This window comes from Trachemys scripta, chromosome 1 (genome assembly GCF_013100865.1).
Source record: "Trachemys scripta elegans isolate TJP31775 chromosome 1, CAS_Tse_1.0, whole genome shotgun sequence".
In the NCBI taxonomy this organism is placed as follows: domain Eukaryota; kingdom Metazoa; phylum Chordata; order Testudines; family Emydidae; genus Trachemys; species Trachemys scripta.
In genome coordinates, this window is record NC_048298.1 from 186,730,588 (window position 1) to 186,753,914 (window position 23,327).

At 41.7% G+C, this 23,327-nt stretch overlaps 1 protein-coding gene across 3 annotated transcripts in view; it reads right to left on the reverse strand.

Annotated features, from left to right (window-relative positions):
- Nucleotides 1–23,327, reverse strand: part of RUNX1 (RUNX family transcription factor 1) — a 196,959-nt gene that overhangs the window by 16,447 nt on the left and 157,185 nt on the right. For 2 of the 3 annotated variants that reach the window (XM_034752468.1, XM_034752476.1), the window contains one exon: nucleotides 22,019–22,210. The exons of the other annotated variant lie outside the window; for it this stretch is intronic. In XM_034752468.1, coding sequence (XP_034608359.1) covers nucleotides 22,019–22,210 — 192 coding nt within the window. The remainder of the gene's footprint in view (nucleotides 1–22,018; nucleotides 22,211–23,327) is intronic. 3 annotated transcript variants of the gene reach the window in all.

Genomic DNA, 23,327 nt, shown 5'->3' on the forward strand with positions numbered 1-23,327 from the left:
ACCTGTCACTCCCTAACAGTTTGTTTTAACTTGTTTCACTCTATTTCCAGGCCATGCCAGCAAGTGAATGCTGCAAAATAGCTAAAATGCAAAAAGGATACCAAAGGCAATGGAAGAAAGTACTTGCTGAAGGGATCTCCCCACCCCCTACATTCTCTTACACTGCAGCTTTGGGCCTCCCTAATGAACTGTCCAAGCTAGAAACCGAGAACAGCTTGCATGCTGTATTGTACTGCCAAATAAATACATAAATAATAATGATGGAATGCTTATGAAATAGTGATTGTCTGGGGGCCCCTGGGAATCTTCTGCAGTTCTTCTTGCTAACCTGCTGCCAACACTGGGAGGCGCAACAGAGCAAGCACCGAACTGTGAAAACTGATTTCACAATCAATGTGTGTGCTGTTCTAGCAGGTTAGTACATAAGCTGCTCAGATGAAATATAAACCATCTCTCCCACTGAGTAAGCACACTCTTTCTGGGCTGGCGTCACTGTTGCTTTGAAGAACATGACTGCGTTATGTGCAAGCGGCAGAGTCTCACAGTGCCAGCGACACACAGAAATCAGAAAGCTGAGGTTTGTAAATTAAGGATGCATTGTTCTTTGTCTTCTGAGGTATGACTCACCCTGGAGAGTGATTTATTTATTTATTCAAAAAACTCGATTCCTTCTCCGCCCCCCCCCCAATCTTCCTCACTCTCCAAAAAAGAATATTAACAATGAGTGAAATCAAAGAATTCAACCCTGACCTTCCACTTTTTTGGCTTCCTGTGAAAGGCACTCAAGCAGACTCTGGCATGTTGCAGTTTTCCCCCCTCCCTGTCCTCAAATTCTCTCCTAGAACATAAAAAGAATTGCTAGGAAATCACAGCTCTAAGAGTCGGGAGTCAAAGAATACCTTGGCTACCCTGACAGCTTCACACAAGCTATTGCTATACTCTTTATAATAAGCCATGGCATATAACTGACCCTTAGTATTAATTATTATTATTATCTGTAGTACTGTAACTCCTAGGAGCCCCAGTGGGCTAAGCACTGTACTAACACAGAACAAACGTTATTATTGGCCCACCTTTCAGCTCCACTGCTTCAAACATCTGTTTATCTAGATACTGATATGTTCCTCATCATTGTAGAATTTTAGCACCTCACAAATGTTAATGAATTTATCCTCACACCACACCCACGAGGAAGGACAATATTATTATAATCCTCACTTTTACAGAGAGGGAACTGGAGCATACAGATATCAAGACTCCAGTTCAGCAAAGCACATAAGTGTGTGCTTAAATGATTTGCTGAATCAAAGCTTAAGTGAATTGCTCAAGGTCTCTCAGTCTGTAGCAGAGCCATCTAGCTAGAGTACTGGTTCAGTGCCCTAACCACAATACCATCCTGTCTGCTAGTGACTACTACAATATTTTTCTTGTACAAGAGAGGGGAGATTCAAGGAATTCACCAATTGCCTTCTGGTGCCAGTCCATGGGGAATGGTGGAGGAAGAGTAGCGGTGTGGTTAGCAGAAGTGGTGTTGCTCTGATTTCATACCTCCATCATGCTGTGCCTGCTCTCAGCAGCCCTTGGCTAAGGGTCACTGGAAATGTAATTTGCCAGTGCCAAACCATTAAGACATCTTCTTGAAAGGTCATAGAAAGATTTGGGACCTTGTGTTCGAAAGGACAGTCATGAAGGCATATAGCCTGGTTTTAATTCATGTGGAATTGCCTCCTATTTCTATATATGTGTTTGAAGACCATTTAATTTGAGGTTGGACATTGCTTAGAGGAATTATTCCCCTTGGAAATAAAGAGTAGCAAGGAAGCAAGTAACCTCAACGAGTCTGTACAGACTGCCGTGGGACACAGTGACAAAGCAATGACTACAGCACGGCATCAGGCATCTCACAGGTAGCTCCTAAAGATGTAAACTAATTACACCATATTAAAGTTCTCTAGCCCACAGATAAGCAAAGACCCCTTCCCAATCTCATCTTTCATACCTTCAGCACTTCTCTCTTTCCCTTTCTCCACATGAAAGCTGCATAAGAAAAAACCTGCTCTCTGGAGTTTGCAGTCATTTTATCCACCACAAAACTCTGACCTTGATGTGTACTAATTAGGATTAAAATAGACTAATAATACAGGTTGGCAAGGTGGAGCTTTGTCAGTATAAAAGAGGCCTTTGAAGATAACAGCCATTTATACTTTCATGATCTCATCCCTAGTGCTCAGAAGAGAGAACATAAACTAATAATGTGGAATTCATCTAGGGGCATTCTACACACAGCAGCAGAATATCATGCCCCCCTCTCCCCCAACTTTTATTCAGGATGGCAAATTAAATCTGCCTGGATTCTTTTAAATTCCAACACAGATTATGATTAAAAAAAACTTTTGTTAATAAGCAGACCTCTGATGATCTAAAGATGCCCTGGTTCATTTTATTGACTTAGAGAAAGTAAGTGACATATCAAATGCAACCTTCACACTTTAACAGATGAAGTCACCTTGAGAAAAATGATACCTATCACAGTAGTATGAAACCTCTCTCCAGAGTACAGCTTTGATTTACAAGGTGAAGTAAGGTCTCCATCATGTGAATATATATTTTTAAAGTTACTTTGGCTTAGACTGTACCGTGGGTTTTTTAAAGTAGATAACTGAGAAACTGTTGCTCATTAAAGTACTAAATGAAGTGGGTGACTTGTGAAGAAAACAATAGCTCTTGAAAACAATATTAAAGTCTCTGCTTTTCTAAACACTGAGCTAATGATTTACATCAAACTGGTTTACAGAAGATCTGCAAAGCTGAAATGAAAAATGAGTTAAGCCCAGAAAAATGTGCTGAAAGCCCCAACTAACTGGGCTGAAGGACACATTCAACCCATAAATACATTTAACATACCTTTTAAGAAATGCTTTCCTCTCTCTGTGAAATCCTCTGGCACTTCCTGTTTAGTTGAGGAATGCATCTTACTGTAACATTGTGGATATCAGAAATTCCATGCAGCCCTATGGCACCAGTGAAGTCACAGAAAGCTGTATCTTGTGATTCTTTAGGCAATCAGAAAATGCCAGAGGATTTCATTTAGAGAAAGAAAGTAGTAAGTGAAAATTTAATGGCCTCCCCTCCACCCCCAGGTCATATAAGTGGGGGTATCAGCACACGTATCTGGGTTTAGTTCAAAGTTAATGTTAACTTTGCAATTCACCTTTCAATGCTACATTGACTAATTTCAGATCAGGACAAATCTAAATCTGAAGGAGAAGATATAGGCTGTAAACTTTGAAGTCCAAGTGTGGGATTCTCAAAAGCACCATGGCATTTATATTCCTAAGTCACTTTTTGAAAATCCCATCCAAAATGCACAAAACGAACCACGTGCACAAGTCTTTGTAGGACTGGAGCCATTGACCAGCATCTGCAAAGTTAGGTGCCTAAAGATAGGTCCCCTAAATATGTGGCCTGAGTTTCAAAAGTTCAGAGCACTCTTGGCTCCTCCTGACTCCCAGTCACTTGTAGTCATTTCTTCTCTTAGCAATTTGATGTCAGTGGGAGCTGCAGGGCTCTCAAAAACAGGCCATTTAATATAAGTGATGAGATATGGATTTGTGCTCCTAACTGTAGGTCCCTCCATTTAAAAAAGAGTGGCCTTCATTTCCATTTTGTGCCCAGGTGGTATTACAATAGACTAGGGAATGAAAATAAATTTACATATAGCTGGAACTACACAGTACAATGAAAGGAAAATTGCAATATAATATAAAACAATCTTCAACTTAATATCTGATTACTATTTACTAAAAAATGTTGCAAAATGGCACATATGAAGAAATGAATAATTAACATTAGTAATTAACAAGAAGCCAGAACTTTGACAGTCTGAGGATATCGTTTTTTTGCGTAGCTCAGCATGAATAAGGAAAACTATTGTATGTTCAGATTATTTGTGTACCTAATATACAACTATCTGCATTAAACCACTGATAAAGTAACTACAACTCTTTTCAAACAACTTGGAAAGGCTCCTCCCTCCTCCATGTTTCAGGAAGACGAGTTGCACTTCCTGTGTCTCACATTATGTCATCTGACTAGATTTTCTGCTGGGAAAGGTCAGTAAGATAATAGCTCTTGCCATAATCATGGATACTTACACACCGGCAGCTATATCTAAAACTTGACTGATCCCAGTGAAGTCCCCCTAAATGCATTGAAGCCAGCAGTTTTGCCGAGGTAAGGAGTGCACAATAAGGTCTTTGGAAAATGATTGTTTAACTCTTTAAGAAACCACCTCGAAGCTGAAGGAATCTTGATATGCAGTTTCCTGCTTTATTTAAAGGGTATGTCAAGACTGGTAAACCCCAAATTTGACCTACTATACATTTTTGTTAATGCCTATGTGGAAAGTCCAGGAACTGTGCGTGTTTAGTTTTAAAAATAAATACTTCAAAGCTCATTATTTCTAATGGGGGAAAATAATGGCAGTGGCTGAGCACTCATATGTAACCTGGTCTGTGTGTACAATGGAACAAAAAACAATCTCAATCAGGAAATGGATTTCATTTTCAAGACTCCTAAGAGTTCTTATAAACACTAGTAAGAACAAAACTGATCAAAGCCATTTTGACTGTCTTTTTAAAATGACCTAAAACTGCAAGGTGACGGCAAGAAGCCAATTTAAATCCCTTTAAAAGAAAGTGCCATATTTTACATATTTTGCTAAGATGATCCCAAAATGATGAGTTAGCTGCCCTTGTGTTAGTCTCTCTTGCAAGTGAATTAAATACAAAATGGCTTGCTCTCACCCCATCCTCACATGCTCCTTTAGCCAGTCTGAACCTATAGATAAGCTGATGATGAGACACTAAAAGGCAAAAGCAGACAATTACCTAGGCAAATGTTTGAAGGATTTGGGCCCTGGAGCAAAATGCTATTTACTAACGACTGAAAGCGCCATTTGTACTTAGCACAACCAAGTCTGTCTGAACTCAGTCGTTCTGAATAGTGGCCACCAGTGGACTCGGAGCAAGGTTTATAGGTGTGAGATAACATCACACTCCTGTCTGTGTTTCATCGCCTCAGGGCTTTTGCAGTATTTTTAAACAAGAAAATGCAAGTACCAACAAAAGCATATTATAACATCTGTCTTTATGTTCATTTATTGCACTGGTTAATTATTTATTTTTATGCTGCAGACCATCCTGTCAAGATTCAGAGCCAGATCCTCAGGTGATGTAAATCTGCGTAGCTCTCTTGAAGTCAGTGGAGCGATGCCAGTTTACATCAGCTGACAATCTGCTCTATAGTTTTCACTTAATTTCATCTCTTTCAAATCTTACTGCAAACCAATAGGGTTTCCAATACGTACGTCTTTCTTCTTTTCCTTTAAAAAACCCTTTGTAAACATACATATTGGTCAATTTGTGGGAAGAGTCCAGAGAGATCAGTAAAAGGGAAGGTAAGGAGAGATAATAGACTTTGCAGCAGAGGGGCCACCCCTTCCCTCTCCACTTCTCTCCACACTTCATATACAGATTCATCTCTGCATGGTTATTATCAGTGATGATATGGACAGAAAATGGAGGAGTCAGGACATAAAGGGAGGGGATAAAAAGATGGTAGGAAAATTGTTACACAGATGAGCAATCTTCCACCTGTACTATGGCCCAGCACCATAATATCTGAGTGTTGCATCTACATTAGTGGCTGTCTCCTCACAACATGCCTCTAAGGTAGGGAAATGCTTTTGCCCCTGTTTTATAGATGAGAGAAGGAGAGATTAAGTAACTTGAACAAGACCTCACAGGAAGGTTGTTGCAGAATTAGAAATGAAACCCATATCCCTTTAATTCCAAACAAGTGCTTTAACCACAAGACCATTCTTCCTCTCCACCTTCCTGGAGGAGGAAACATTGCCATTAACATACCTGACAGAAAATAAACCTTGATGGGCCATGGACCACAATTCCTTTTTCCTCCACAGCTGAAAGACCTTGAGAAGAAAAGTACAGCAGAAAGGGCATGTACCGGTACAGGGTCAGGACCAATAACACAAAAAGAACAGAGCTAGAGAACAAATTAGAACTTGACTCTGACATAACATTTTAATATGCAGGACAAGGACTAGCCAATAGCAGGGTTTCTGAAGGTCACAAGTCTATCTATGGTTATGTCTACACTACAGACACTACAGCAGCACAGCTACGGCACTGCAGCTGTAGTGCCATAATGCAATTAAATTGCTACAGCGATGGAAAGGGTTTTGCCATTTCTGTAGTTAATTCAGCCCCTCAGGAGACAGTAGCAAGGTCTATGGAAGTATTCTTACATCGACCTAGCAATGTTTATACCAGGGTTTAGGTCCACTTGATAGCTCTGGCAGGGGTGTGAGTGATGTAGCTAGGCTGACCTACATTTTAGGTGTAGGTCAGGCCTAAGATACCTCAACAGGAGAACGGGGGCAGGGAGGGGACAAGAGAACAGAGAACCAAAGATTGACGGAAGATGAGTTGATGGCGAAGGGAAGCTTGCATTGCACTTGCCCATGTTTGTACCACTTCTGTGTCAACAAATTGACAGGCTCGGGGACTGGAGTACTCTAACATCACACCCCAAGCACTAAATTCTCAAGAAATGGAAGGAGCAGCAGCAGCAGAAGAGCAAGACAAATCCATGGGAAGATACTGATAATACTAAAGCAGCAGGAGGTATGTTTTCAGTGATTGTGTGACAAACTAGATGCATGTCTCCCATGTCTAATCCACCAGCACAGTCCTATAAAATTGTCCCTTAGAGAATAGCCGTCCCTTATGTTTTACTGCAGGATTAAGCTGTTTTTGTTTTGTAAATCCATTTTCCCTTAAAATATTTTTTTTTAAAAGGATGCTGCATCAGAGGATCAGGAATGTGTCTTTTAAAGAGACAGCATTTCCTCAGTCTCCTCTCTATTTCCCCCCTCTCCAAATGTGAAAAATAAGTAATATGACAGACTTTGCTGGAGATGTGTCTAACAAGGCCTTCATTGTTTCAGACAGGTGTGAGACTGGAACTGATTCAGAACCAACAACCCCAGTATCAGAGCCAGCTCTGTGAGCTGAAAACATGCACCAACCATCCAGTAATACCACTGCAGCCAGCCAGAGACTCAACAATTTAAGGCTTAACACACACACAACATAAATCAGATGAGGATGTACCAGCCAACCGTCAGCTTCTTGGGCAGATGCCTGCAGACTGTCTGTACAGATCAGACCCTGCCTGTTTGGGTTATTAGAAACATTTTTTTTTGTCATATAAAGAGAGGCTGGGTGGAGCAGCTAGCACAGACACATTTATGTTTGCCCTATCTTGTTCCAACAGCCCTCATATGTACACTGTTTGTGAGGTAGTACTTCTTGTAAAGTTGCTTCATTCAATGCACAGGAGGGAATGAATTACATCTTGGGGAAATGCTTAATGTCTAGAAATCATAAGTACATGCATTCTGTACTAGCTACTCTCTCAAACAAAATCATTCCCTGTCCATGGGCTTTTATGAGGCTCTAAACATGACCAGACAAGCACAAGAATTAACACAGCTGCTTACTCTCATATACATTTCCTCCACTTTTCCAGGAAAACCAGTTTTTACTCTCTCTTCTCCATCTCCTGATACTTGCTTTGAACTTGTCCCTAATCTGCATTTGGCTATAATTTGGATCACTCCCAGGACAGGTTAGAGCAACAATTCAGAATCTGGGACTAAGGAACCTCTTGATTATGCTTGGTTATCCACAGTCTCATAAACCTGCCCAAAGAATTATTCCTTCTTTGACACACTACTGCTGGTTTTGTAGGAGCCAAGAAGGCAGAGCTGTAATAAAGGTGGTGATATACAGGACTGCTGATGAGAGACTAAGCTTTGATTCCTGGCCCCAATCACATGGGCAGGATAGAAAATTTCACTCAGAGTTCTCTGCTATACTACTTGCTTTCTGGAAAATGATGGAATCCAGCGGCCATCTCCTCCAGGTTCTTTTCCAGATTCAGGCGGCTTCGTTTCGTTTGCTCTATTTTTAGTAAAAAGATTCCATTTATTTCTGACACCATGTAATAAAGGTGTGACACACAGAAGTGCTAGTAACAAACTGGTCTTTATTTTCTGTCCTGTCACGTGCACCAGTCCTGCCTCTCTGCACTCTTCAGTGGCTGTGTCCAGTGTTTGAAACCCTGACTTGCCAATGGCTGCAGTTTGGAACAGCCACAGCAGCTCTAGATCTCTACAGCCATTTTTGGCTGCCCAGACTCCGCAGCCCTTACCTTCTAGTGACTGCTCGCTGATACAGCAGTCGGGGCTCTGTGCACCCCTCAGAGGCCAGGACTGGGCTCTGAAGTCCTGGTTTCCTAGTGGCTATAACAACCCCTCTGAATGACTCTTCTGTCCCAGGGCAGCTAACTAAGCCATGCACGGCTCTCTTTGCGATTCCTCTGCTTCTGTAACACTTATTGTCAGTGCTCACTTTCCCTTGCAGAGTGAAAGTCAACAGGCTAGCTGCTGCTCCCCCAGTTCAGAGCCGATTCATATCCTTTCCAATAATAGACCAGGGCACTCACAGCTGTGGAGCTGTGGCCATTTTCCTGTCACACACACCTGTTTGGTTTTATGCTTTTGGCTGGACAGTTTGAGCCACAGCTGCGAGTGGCCTTTGAAGGGTCAGAGTCTCCTGAGTGGAATCAACATGATAGTCTGGCACAAGCAGCGAGGTATGCACTTAAAATAATAAAGAAGCTGAAGGTGAGTTAAAGGAGGTTTGGGGGGGGGGGGGGGGGGGAATGCCAACATGCTAATAATCAACGCATGTTTATATGCAAGCCAGGCAAATATAGTTTGCAAGTCCTGATTTGCAGTCTTTACCTGACTACTTTCTTTTTTTCACCTTTATAATGTATATAGCAGCTACAGACATTTCTAGGTGATACGGTTGTTCATAAACTAAGGCTAGGTCTACACTACCCGCCTGAATCGGGTAGTGAATAGAAATCGATGTCTCGGGAATCGAATTATCGCGTCTCGTCGGGACGCGACAGTCGATCCCCGAATCGACGCTCTTACTCCACCACCGGAGGTGGGAGTAAGCGCCGTTGACGGGGAGCTGCGGAGGTCGATTTTGCCACCGTCCTCACAGCGGCTCCGATAGGTCGAATTCAGCTACGCTATTCACGTAGCTGAATTTGCGTATCTTAAATCGACCCCCCACACACATAGTGAAGACCTGCCCCCAGTAACATAGGGCCCAAATATGCTAATACTGTTGCTTGTGAATTTGCACATGTGTATAGTCTCATTAATTTTAAAGAGACTGTTCCTATGAGTAAAATTACTCACATGCATACGTGTCTGCAGCCATTGGGCATATTTTGTAATCAGGATGTTTAAAATAAAACATACTGCATTTCAATACCTTTGTACATGGAGCTCCTGGGTAACTCAGAGGGACAACTGAAATCAACTTAAATGGTATGTTAGCCTAGCTTTAAACCATATTACACAAATAAATAATCACTTCTGTCAAAGTGTTGCTATTTCTACAATTCTGCTTGACAAAACAATATACCAAGGGTTGGCAATGTTTGGCATGCGGCTCACCAGGGTAAGCACCCTAGCGGGCCGGGCCAGTTTATTTACCTGCTGACGCGGCAGGTTCGGCCGATCGTGGCCCCCACTGGCTGCGGTTCGCCGTCCCGGGCCAATGGGGGCGGCGAGAAGCTGTGGCCAGCATATACCTCGCCCGCACTGCTTCCCACCGCCCCCATTGGCCCAGGACGGCGATCGAGTGGGGGCCGCGATCAGCCGAACCTGCCACATCAGCAGATAAATAAAGTGGCCCGGCCCGCTAGGGTGCTTATCCTGGAGAGCTGCGTGCCAAACGTTGCCAACCCCTGCAATATACTAAAGAAAAGGGGAGCTTATAACAACTTCTCTGAATACTGAACACTTAGCAGTGAATAAAACAAAGATCAAATGACATTATTTTTAATAATTATTTCTATAATTTTTTATATCATTATTTTGGTTAGATTTTATTTTTGATGTTCAAGAAATTAAGAGAATCTATAATTGACCAAGTCACCTCTAAAAGCTTTCATCATTATGATTGTTCAAAAGAGCAAACAATTTAAATTACTGTGGCCTAAATTTTCAAAAGTGAGTGGTGATCCATTTCCATTGCTGGATGCTCATCTGAAAATCTTGAAGTGTCTGATTTTTCAGAAGGTGGGTGATTTGAAGTTTCTGAAAACCAGGCCCCTTTAAGGTATCTCAGGATGGTCATCCAAAAATGGAGGCAACCCAAATCACTACTCACTAGTGGAAATATCAGCCGATAGATAAAAATTAACAAATCTCTGAAACAGAGACAGAAAGAAAGCACTTCTTAGAAATGACAACTTCCTTTGCTAGCGTAGATTTCACACAATGTCTATGAGTACGTTTCTCACTACATCAATTCTTATATTTGAGATGTGTTAATGGAGGAAGAACGGTCATATTGTGACAATAATCTTGTTGAGCATATAATATGCTCTTCTTCATACAATTTATTGTTTTTCATGATTTATCCAATCACATTTTATTTTGTATGTAATCAAGCCCCTATTTCCTTATGCACCACATGCTGTATGGGAAGCATAGGGAGCCTCTAAAGACAGGCAGACTCCAATGATTTGGGTGGCTGCAGTGGTGTACCTATTTATAGCTATGCTAAGTGCTCAATGTGTATTTGTTATGCTATTCATGGAGAGAGTTCTGTGAGCCCCTCATGACCATTACAGCAACTCTGTCCACACAGCCTCTTGTAAAGGCCACACCTGCTAATGTGACAAGGGAAATGTGCACTTTATATTTTATTTTAAGAGAAAAAATCTAGTGCATAATCTCCACCCTTAAAGAAAGCAAAGACAGTGAAACTCCTATTTGCAACAGGAAAGTAGAATGAGCAGTCCAGATTGTTTCATGGCAAGAATCTCTGTATGAAGAGATTAATTATATTTGCACATGCAGATCTGAAATTCACCCTCATGCAGAGGGCCAACACAAGGCCCTCCATGCTATTTAAACCCTAGTGTGTGTAGGCTAGGGCTCATGGATGAAAAGGAGGGTGCTGCACTTTCTGGTGCTATGGATTGGGGGGCAATCATGCTAGCTCAAATAGTCTTGTGTGGAGGCAGAGTTGTGGGGGTGAACCTGGGAGGGGTCATTGGATCCGCGACTATGTGGATTTAGCATGTACCCCGTGTCCACACCCTGCACTCTATTGAATCTTTGTATAAAATATGCCTTTTGAGGTATCATTTGGAAATTCATAATTTGCTGGTCATTATTGTCCTGATAAAATGTATGTGGCCATGTCATATATGAAGTTATAAGATTCCACATAATGGGGTTCTTAACACATGTTCCAAACTGAGGCTGGCAAACAGGCCTGTGTCAAACAAAGGAATCTGTGCTCTGCTTAATTTGCATTTAAGCACTAAACAGAGTCACTAAGCAGGAAGGGAAATAAAGGGTGCTCAAACAAGTGAAGAAAAAGCAGCAGGGAACATGCTTCCCTATAGACTCTTTGTTTCCTGAATGTCAGCTGGAAATGTTTTTCACGAGGGGAACTGATACTATAAAAAGGAAGGAGAAACACCCCCACAGCACTCCCCATCTCTCTGCCCATCGCCGTCACAGCACCTGAAGAACGAAGGCAGTAGCACTGGACTAGGAGAAGGGTCCTGACCTAAGAAGTTTGGTTAGTAAGACTGCTGAGAGCATGTGGTGAGAAAACTTTGTTTTGAGTTTAACATAGTTCGGTATATTTTTCTTATAAGCATTTCTGACTTTTATGCCTCATTACTTGTACTCGCTTAAAATCTCTCTCTTTGTAGTTAATAAATTTATTTTCTTGTTTTATCGAATCCAGTGTGTTTAAACCAAAATGTCTGGGAAACTCCATTTGGGGTGGCAAGTTCTGGGCATATTATTTCTATTAAAGCAATAACGGACTTTATAGAAGCTTGTATTGTCCAGGAGAGGCCTAGGCAGCACAGGGCATAAATGTCTGGGGGAAAACCTAATACTGGAGGTGTGTTGGGGTCACCGTGCAGTATAACCAAGGCTAGTAAGAGCCAAGGTGTGTCTGGCTGCAGCACACACATAGACATAGCTGGGAGTGACTTGCATGCTTGTGAGCAGTCCAGGCTGGAGGCTACAGCCACAAAGCTTTGTAAAGGGCACCCCGGGTTAGAGGGCAGAGGTGATACCACTACTCCTTTTCTGGATTGCACCCTGTTTTGTCACAGATGGCTTGGGGGGGCAGTCATGCCAGCTCAAGGAGTCTTGTGTGGTGGTGGAGTTGTGGGGATGAACCTGGGAGGGGTCGTTGGATCGGTGACTATGTGGATTTAGCAGTGTGGATCTCACACACCGTGGATGTGAAGACTGTGGTTGCTACTCCAGCTAATAGGAATTGTAGCCTCATGAGCTACCTGTGGTTTAGGTGGGTTGACTTTACCCCTGGGCTAGTCTGGTCTGTATCTAGAGCGGGGTGAATTTCACTCAGGGTAAAGTCATCATGGAAAATATCTGACTTCTGCTGGACTCATTTACAGTCAAAAGAAACAAATATCTAAAACTTACAATTAAAACAATATTCTCATCATTTTATCTTTCTTTATTTTAATGGAATTATAACATTTAGAGATGTATGTGATTTCCATGGCACAACTGCTGAGCATTTCGGCAATTTGGAGAATATCTACACAGTACAACCTGGAAAAAAAAATCAGTTGCAGAATCAAATTGGTATCTTCTGGCACATGAGTGCCATCAGATGAATAATAAGCTAGTTTCAGCTGGTTTTATTTTTTAGGATAAGGAGCTCTTTTTTTATTTTTTGTTTATTTTATTTACCATGCGAGGTAATTTGAGCTCTGGTATCAAACATGAAGTGTTCTGCCAAGAAGGGATTAAAGGAGCAAATTCTATGGAAAGAAACTGGGTTTGTCAGTAAAAGACTAAGAGATTTTATTTACCAGAGTTTTGCAATCAGCACTTTTAATCTTCATCACAATTGGGCTATTCAAAGGCGAAGAACATGCTTCAAAGGCCATTAAAGAATAATCCAAAAACTAGTGGGTGTAGGATTTGAATGTGAAAATTTGATCAAATAGGCAACAGCTTGTGAGTGTCTGAAGTCCAGGATAGTCAGTGCACCTGCTTGTTAGGCAGGAAGGTATTTTCACTGTCAGCAAGTTCACTGTGTTAATGTGAAAGGTGAGAGTAGTGGGGGAAGGAGCCGTGCTAGAGCTCCAGAATCAGGTTGTCTAGTGAAAGAATACTAATTGCTCAGTGGCACAGTTGATCTGAATAGCAAATATGAAACTCAAATAAATAGTATACTTAAATAATTGCATTAAGGGCTCAATCCTGCAAGGTACTGAGCACTCTTAACTCCCACAGAAGGCAACAGGGAGGGAGGGAAATCAGAACCTCTAAGTGCTCAGTGGATCAAGCCAGAAATTATTTGAAGGATCAAGCCAGAAATTATTTTGGCACTGTGGTAAAAGTGTAATGGTGTTAAGGAAGCATGAAATTAATCTAAATTATTTCAACTCTTCTCTGTTGAAAACTGAAGGCAACAACAACTAGTGAGAGCACAAACCAGTGCAATATCCCAGGCCAGATTCTGCTCTCAGCTGCACTGTAAGTCCAGGAGAACTCCTTGTGACTCTAGTTTTGTGCTGGTGCAAATGAGAACAGTTTGGCTCACTAAGTCTAAAAACTACAAAAAAGATTTGCAATGTTAATTTAAGACTGAAACAAGGACATTTGTTCCTACCTGAAAATTGGATTTCTGTAAAAAGTCTTCACCAATCTGACATCATGCTTAGCTCCACCTTGTCCTGGGATACACCAGACAGACAATTTTGTGGCCAGGTCTTCAGGGCCAGATTTTTTAGCTATTTAGACACCTGAAGATGCAAATAGGTGCCTACTGGAATTTTCAAAAATGCTTAAAGAGCAACAGAGGGTCCTGTGGCACCTTAGAGACTAACAGAAGTATTGGGAGCATAAGCTTTCGTGGGTAAGAACCTCACTTCTTCAGATGCAAGTAATGGAAATCTCCAGAGGCAGGTATAAATCAGTGTGGAGATAACGAGGTTAGTTCAATCAGGGAGGGTGAGATGCTCTGCTAGCAGTTGAAGTGTGAACACCAAGGGAGGAGAAACTGCTTCTGTAGTTGGATAGCCATTCACAGTCTTTGTCTAATCCTGAGCTGATGGTGTCAAATTTGCAAATGAACTGGAGCTCAGCAGTTTCTCTTTGGAGTCTGGTCCTGAAGTTTTTTTCCTGTAAGATGGCTACCTTTACATCTGCTATTGTGTGGCCAGGGAGGTTGAAGTGTTCTCCTACAGGTTTTTGTATATTGCCATTCCTGATATCTGACTTGTGTCCATTTATCCTCTTGCGTAGTGACTGTCCAGTTTGGCCAATGTACATAGCAGAGGGGCATTGCTGGCATATGATGGCATATATAACATTGGTGGACGTGCAGGTGAATGAGCCGGTGATGTTGTAGCTGATCTGGTTAGGTCCTGTGATGGTGTTGCTGGTGTAGATATGTGGGCAGAGTTGGCATCGAGGTTTGTTGCATGGGCTGGTTCCTGAGTTAGAGTTGTTATGGTGCGGTGTGTGGTTGCTGGTGAGAATATGCTTAAGGTTGGCAGGTTGTCTGTTGGCGAGGACTGGCCTGCCTCCCAAGGTCTGTGAAAGTGAGGGATCATTGTCCAGGATGGGTTGTAGATCACTGATGATGCGTTGGAGAGGTTTAAGCTGAGGACTGTATGTGATGGCCAGTGGAGTTCTGTTGGTTTCTCTTCTGGGCCTGTTTTGTAGCAGGAGTCTTCTGGGTACACGTCTGGCTCTGTTGATTTGTTTCTTTATTTCCTTGTGTGGGTATCGTAGTTTTGAGAATGCTTGGTGAAGATCTTGTAGGTGTTGGTCTCTGTCTGAGGGGTTGGAGCAGATGCGATTGTACCTCAGTGCTTGGCTGTAGACGATGCATCGTGTGGTGTGACCGGGGTGGAAGCTGGAGGCATGAAGGTAGGCATAGCGGTCGGTGGGTTTTCGGTATAGGGTGGTGTTAATGTGGCCATCGTTTATTTGTACGGTGGTGTCTAGGAAGTGGACCTCCCATGTAGATTGGTCCAGGCTGAGGTTGATGGTGGGGTGGAAGCTGTTGAAATCATGGTGGAAGGTGCCACAGGACCCTCTGTTGCTTTTTACAGATTCAGACTAACACGGCTACCCCCCTGATACTCAAAAATGCTTAGGTATCAAATTCCCACTAAGCTACTATCTGCATCTTTAAGTGCCTAAATATCTTTAAAAATCTGGCCCTAAATGACTTGCCCAAAGACACACAGGAAGTCTGTTGCAGACCTGGAAACAAAATCCAGGTCTCCTGACTCCCAGCTTTCTGCCTTTAACCCAAGACTATCTTTCCTCTAGTCAGATTTGCTCTTTCTGCTAGGACCTTTCTGCAAACACTGGGAATGGAATAGATAAGAGAGAGCTTGGGTAGCAGAAGACCTTGCTAGGGGACTGAGAAGCTATTTACTGCCCCTCCTATAGAACCTTTGAATTTTTGGAATTTCAGAGCCATTGGAATATGAAGACAAATATCCTTTAAACCTATAAACACCAGGAAATCGCCTGGCTTAATCCACACTATGATGGGCCTACCTCTCTCCATCGAAGTCTGCAGTTGACTAAACAGCTGAATCACTTCAAGTCCAGCACAGAACTTTTTTTGGAATTGAAAATAAGGGGAAAGAGAAAGGCTTCTGCCTTGGAGCTGGACATTTTATTGACAAAACAGTGGAGGTGTACACATTGAAATGCTCCTCCTGCCGATGTAACTCCCCTGCTATGCTGACATAATAAGCCCCAGGCCTCTCGTCAATGTGGTTTTATGTCGGTGGAGTTGAGGCGATGCCGTGTCTAATCACACAAACCCAAACACCCTTGCCCCGCCTCCTGTCCCACCCCTTCCCCTTTCTCTGGGAGGGAGTTTGGGTGCAGGAAGGGGCTCAGGACTGGGGCAGAAGTATAGGAGGAGGTGAGGGGTGTGGGCTCTGGCTGGGAGGCGCTTACCTCAGGCAGATCCTGATTGGTGGCGCCAGGGCCGGCTCTAGCATTTTTGCCGCCCCAAGCAGGAGAAAAAAATAAGAAAAAAAAAAGCCGTGATTGCAAGCGGCGGCAGCTCTACTGCCACTTCATTCTATGGCGGGAATTCGGCGGCAGGTCCTTCGCTCCAAGAGGGAGTGACGGCCCCTCCGCCAAATGGCCGGACGTGCCGCCCCCCTCTTCATTGGCCGCCCCAGGCACCTGCTTGCTAGGCTGGTGCTTGGAGCCGGCCCTGGGTGGTGCAGGAGGGCTAAGGTAGACTCCCTGCCTGCCCTGGTCCTGCGCTGCTCCCAGAAGAGGCCAGCATGTCCCTGTAGCAGAACGCTAATATAGCTACAGTGGTAGTATGCTTACCATGTCTTACAAGAGCTGTTTTGTGACACAATAAATAAATTTGATATCGAGGATTTGGTTCTTTTGTAGAACACCACTGTTCATTTTTAAAAGACAAACCGCTGAGATGATTTATATCAATTTAACTGATCAGCACTTAAATGTGAGTCAAAGAAACACTTGGACTCTTGGAAAAAAACAGATTTCTCTGTCTGACATTCACTAACACATTTAAAAGATAAGTGAAGAGATCATTCCCCTTAGGCTTGAAGAAATCACTTTGCCCTATTCAGGAAAACCTATAGAGTTGGATTCTGGCTGCCAGGCATACACAGGTATGTGTGCACACTACACACACAATCATGAGTCCATAAGGAAGACAGGGTGCATGGGACAAAAGTTTTCCAGCCCTCTCTTGAATCCTCTCCAAAGCTGTGAAGAGGATGCTCTGCAAACCATCTGCAACAGGAATGATGGCAGAGCGTTCTGGGGTTAGGAGTGGGGCAAAGGTCCATACCTTGGTGTTCAAACATCCTTTGACCCAGTGGCAATGGCAACTATGTTTTCCTTCCACCAAAGCAGATTTGTCATGCTCTGAACAGGAATAATCTGTATCAAGTGCCTTTGAATATTGCTGCTTAGAATACTGTACAGGTGTAGGTATGGGGAGACATTGGTGTAGGAATGCAGGCACACAGTAATGCTGCTCTGACAACAAATGTGTACACCTGTTCTTGCAGCCATTGACTAAGGAAGTCTGAATTTGATCCACACCCCTCATTATCCATTTCTTTTTTTAGATTATATAATTATCACAATCACAGATGCAAAGAAACCAGCATAAATATACAATCCAAAATTGTTTGAAAATATAGTGCAGACATGTAATCAGTAATGCTAAGGTATGAGATATTATATTTAACCTTTTTTATATAGCTTTAGTGGTAGAAGTACAAAGTATGCAATTACATAAGCTATGGGATATAAATCATCGTAATAAACTACTCAGATTAATCAAAGCAAACATTATGATATTCCATCAATAAGCTATATACTCATTGTACACACCCACAATTAAAGGAAAAATACATTAATCGAAGAAGAGGGAGCTACAGAGTCACCCAGAGAGAACATATTTAGAAAAATAAAAGTATTTTTATATATTACACAGTGAAAAAACAATTCACTGTCCTGCTCTTGAGTGTCTGCCTGTCTGTCTGCAGTAAGATATCCGTCAATTAGAACTCTCTAAAGTGCCTTAAAAATTACATTTTACACTTAAGCCAAAGATGTTCTCAGCAGCAAATGTCACTGACTGCCAGACCATTCTGAAACCCTATCCTATGAACACTTCTAACACTGTTAACCTATTAGAGAAACAAGGTGGGATCAACACGGCTACAACAACACTGCAAACTATTAGCCTATGACCTATCAAGCTGATTTAAAAGTGGGGAAAAAATTGGGACAGGATACAGTTGTAATAGGAGCAAAGCCATTTAAATTCCTTGTGCTTACACACAGCCCTTGATTCCACTACAGTGTTTCTTTAGTACATGGGAACCCTGATAAACAGGGCTATTTTCAGTGGAACAAGATTATGATAGTATGGACCTTGAAATGTCTCTTAAACAAAGCATACTGCACCTGGGAGAAGACAAAAGGCTGGGTTGTAACAAGAAAATCTCAGTTTTTAATGTTCCTTACTCATACGAAGAGTAGATCTTTACATTAATAAAATAAGCACATAAATAAATAAAAGTCTTTGTTTTGTTTATAAACTGCAGCATTGGTTAAAAATCTGTCAACATTTTTATTATGAATTCTTGTTTCCAGGGTCTTTAAACTTGGCCATAAAAATGTAGTCCCGGATGAAACTTAACATATTAGGTTACAGGTTTTTTTAAAAAGCTGTGATTTTTTTCAGGCTATCAAGGTGTAAAAAGAACCAGAAGTGTGTTGTTGAAGATAATTATTTGCTTTTTCTAGACAGGAAAAATAGCTCTCTCTTATTTATTTTTCAAATGTATAGGTGATTAATAAATTGTGAGTTGGAAACACTGTTTTAGCTAATTTAAATAAACCAAAACTATGAAGTTCTTTCATTGGAAATATATTTAAATATATTTTACCCCTTAAAATGGCTTATGGTAGTTACTGTGCATTGGCTGAACTCTAATGGCCCCACAGGAGCAGATTCTTGGGTCAATGATCTACACATTTAAAAATATTTATATTGGTCCTGACAAGACAAATTGTAATGGAACCATATAATCCATATTTTTAAAACTTTCTAATTATGTATCCACCTACTCCAGTCAATATTATGAATAGCAAACATTCTGGTTATGTATTTACTCACTAGTCCACAATGACACCACAGGAAACTCAATCACAAAAGTATATACTTAAATCATGGTAAAAGGCCTTACCTAACCTTTCAAAAGCAACAATCTGGGCCCAGCTCACACTGCTCTGCCTGTTTTTAGTTTTTTCTTTTCTCTGCACAAAAAGTGGGTGCGTTAAGGCTGAATAGTTATCTGGATCTTCAGCCTTAACTGAATTTCCTTGTTTTTGGGATGTTAGGTTAGGTCGTTAACATTATAGGCTTGGTACTAGCACAAAGTAATCTTTCAATTTGAAACATGTGTGATGTGGTAGCCGCTCTTCTCCCCCCACCAGCTTTTGTCGGTGAACTGGTATGGTTAGATCTTTCAAATGAACAGGTGTACTTTCTCCCTTCTTGTGATACGAAAGAAGCATAAAACTCGATTATAGCAATTTATGATCTCCTAACTTGCATGGACTTGTATCCATGACACAAGCAGCTTTATGTTCAAATTCAAGACCTGGTAAAATAGGAAGTTAAAATTAACCTCGAGCCCTTTACAGATGAAAACCTCAACAAATAAACAGTGGTTTAGTGGCATGGCAACCTGTCCCTTTAAATCTAGGAACTAGCCCAAGATGTCTATTTTGAGTTAGTGGTTTTTTTTAAAAAGTCAGATTCTGATGAACAGAGGAGTAGCCTGTGATTCATACTGGGGTGAGTTAAAGCAAAGTTTAACACCACCAATTAAAAGCCTGCACTATACTTCTTGCCTTCTGTCTATAAAAAGCCTAATGCTCTCTTCATTCAATAGGTGGTTACATAAAGTATCTGAAGCTGCAAATATTTACACATCAGCAGAGTAATAATATGGAAAATGTCAGAGGTATTTCATTTCTGTTGGACTATAGTCTGCAATTTAATGATATTAAAAAAACACCCACAAAACCCTGGCTCCTTAAATGTAACATCGGAGCTCAATCTGGAAATCAGACATTCTTCAGATTTTGAGAAATAGATCAAAGCTCTGATTCTCACTCTCAAGCCTCTTTACACTGCTGGGATAGCACGGCCTCAAAATGGGTGTAAATAAAAAGGAGTCTTTGCATAAATAGCCCTAAATTTTGACTGAAAGAGGCTTTAGTCTTAGCCTTTATGTTAGTGGCTACAAGTCTCACCAAGCTGTTCAAATTGTGGTCAGGCTAATGTGTAATTTTCATGGAGGGGGGAAAAAAACAACTAAACTGGTGATTTAGCATGAGACTGTCAATGAGGAAACATTACCAGTTCAATTGCTATCATTTTCTGACCTATTCCTATAAATTCACAGGCTAAATGTATCAAAATTGTATTTTAAGAAGCAAAGCAATATACTAAATACATTTCCGGAAGTAGCAGCTGAATCCCTAGAGGAGTGTGAAAGAGTTATATTGCTCTGAAGTTGTACTACTGAAGACTTTTAAAACAGAACAAGAAAAGAGGGATACTTGATGTTAAACCTGATACTCTGCTACGCATATAGTGTTCCAAAGTAGTTGAAGAATGCAAGTCTGCTACTAATACCTCCACCCATGTAGCCATAATAATACATTCATTTTCTTTTATAGAATATATCTGAAGGCAGAAAAAATCAAACTTACTTTGTTCTCCAAATCAGACTCTAAGCAAGGTGACTGCCAAAAGCCGTTAGAGAAGTAAGACCAGATCCTCTGCTGGTATAAATTGGAGCAGCTCCAGGAAGGACCTATGTGGTCCTTGAACTTTTCTGCATACTATTTTTTTGCAATGCAATTCACGATAGCATGTTGACTTAATTCAACAACTCACTTACTTCTCAGTAGTGGCCAGACCCAGACCCCGTATGCACTGAAGTCAATGGGAGGTTTGCAAGTGACTTCAATGGCCCCACGATCAGGCCCGAGAAGATAAGGATACATAACGAACACTTTGGTTATGGAAGTAATACACTTTTCTACAAGTAGTGCAAAGAGTGCTGCACACTAAGCCTGATTTTAAAAAACAGAACACTAAAGAAAAACTATTGATTCAAAACCACTGTAACTAGTTCTATCCAGAACACCAGGGGAGAAGCTTGATCAATCTATTTCATTGTGACTGGAAGGACGAAGTTCAATTCCATCAAGAAACAGCATTTGCTAAGATAAATACGGTCATTTACCTTAATTTTAGATGTGTTTAATTATGCATCTGCATTTTTGACAATTCTGTAAAATATACAGTAGTTATCCGGATAGCTATCTGATTCAATGCCCACTGAATTTCACCTGAGTTAATGGATGCAAAGTAAGAGGTTTTAATTAAAATAAAAGCTATAGAATATCCTTTTATCACAAATGTTTGCTCTTTCTAGCAGTGCAAGTACTTAGTTCTAGATTGGTCTTCTCTGCTGAACAATGGGCTCTGAGAGCTTTTGTGTGTGAATGGTTTCTTAGGAAAACCACTGCAAGCTGTTGACAGTGTCTCTCCTTCACACATGCATATAATTAACTGACTAAATATTCATCAGGGAATACAGCTACATATACAAAAAGATCCAAGAATACAGCATCTTTTTTTCTAAGAAGGCTTGAAGAATTACAGTCCCAAGATATCTGAGGATAACACAATGAACTCTACTGTCCAAGTGAAAGTTGCTACAGTAGATGCACGTTCAAAAGGTGCTAGACTTTAAAAAAAATATATGGTCACTTGTTAGAAAAAATCCCACAGATTTGTAAGGTAAGCGAAGAAAAATTGTTCTATGTGCCTTTCTCACCCCCATCTTCCTCCCACTGTGTTTTATCAAAACATCACAAGTGACCTTTGGAAATGGCATTGCCATTAGAGAGACAAGATAGGGGAGGTAATATCTTTCATGGATCAACTTCTGTTGGTGAGAGGAACAAGCTTTTGAGCTACACAGAGCTCTTCCTCCAGTCCCAAAGAACTGCTTTTCATGTAGGCCACCCTACCATCATAGTTAGTGTGCTGTCTTCCATGCATCTCCTGGTTACCAAAACAACATGGAAGTTATTTGTGGCAGGGGGGAAAGCATCCTGAAGGGCCATCTAGTACTGCAGACTGTGTTAAGACTCTGATGACCAACAGCGGTTCCTTCACTGTAGGGGAGGGTTTCAGGTACTTACCCTGAATCTGACTCTGAGGCTGAGGGTTAAAAGCAGTGGTGTGGCTCAAGGAAGCTCGTGGGTTAGGTGTGGGGGCTGGGTGATGTGGGCTGACCCTCATGGCTGTGCGACGCAACTGCTCCAGTTCACTCAGACGCTCTGAAAAGGACAAGCTCCCGGGCTTTGTCTGCTCATCTAGTTTCTGACGATGTCCTAGTGTGGGAGGGGGGGAAAAAGATCAGAAAATCTCACTGACATATGCCTTTTTTCCCCCTCGATCCATTGGCAATGTACCTAACTGGCTAGTGGCCATCTGAAATTCAGCAAAGACTATTTGCTCTGTATTAACAGGAGACACAATCAAGTCATGCACAGTAACAGTATCACAAAGCGGTGTAACTCCTATGAGGTATGGACCACTCAAAAAAAATCTGCTACAAGTCAGTGCCCTATTATCGTGTATAAAAAAGCAGGGCCGCTCGGGGGGTTGGGGGAGGGCAAGAGGGGCAATTTGCCCCAGGCCCCACAGAGGCCCCCACGAGAATATAGTATTCTATAGTATTGCAACATTTTTTTATGGAAGGAGCCCCCAAAATTGCTTTGCCCCAGGCCCCCTGAATCCTCTGGGCAGCCCTGTAAAAAAGGAACATTTGGTGTGGTGAGGGCCTTTAAAATATTTTCAGCTTCTCTGACCTAAACCTGTACTGCAGTAGCTCCTCAAGCATTCAAACCCAGATTGTCATAATTCACTGCAATTAGACAAGTATATGATACTACAGAAATAAAACCCCAACCCCAAACAAATAATGCTCTAGGATGCTTTAGGAACTGCTCTTTACAAATAAACAGGAAAGGAATGGAAGAAACAGTGTTTAACAAATGGAAATTATAGGAAAACAAAGTGTCTTTTACTAATATCGGGAGTTTCCAAAACATTAAGGGTTGGACTGGCCCCTCCCCTGCTGTGCCCTGAAGAACATCTTCTTGCTAGATAATGCTGATGTATTCATTGCTATCTTAAGTGGTGTAAGCCCATGCACAGTGAACTCAGCCACCATCCCATGGGAGTTTCAGGGCCAGTGGCCATGGGGGAAGCCCTGGTGAGCCCTGCTCCAGCCTCCTGGTAAAACTTTGTTGGGTTGGTGGTGGTGGGAGGGTGAGGTTTGGAGTATGTGTGGTTGGGGGACAGCCTTTGGAGAAAGCAGAAAGCAAGGGAATGGCACAGATCCAGCACAGAACTTCCAAGGTCTATTGGTTCAGGGGATGAAAGCTTTGTTCAGATGCACAACAGCACCATGAAAGGACAACTTTGCTTCATCTCTTTCCCGCC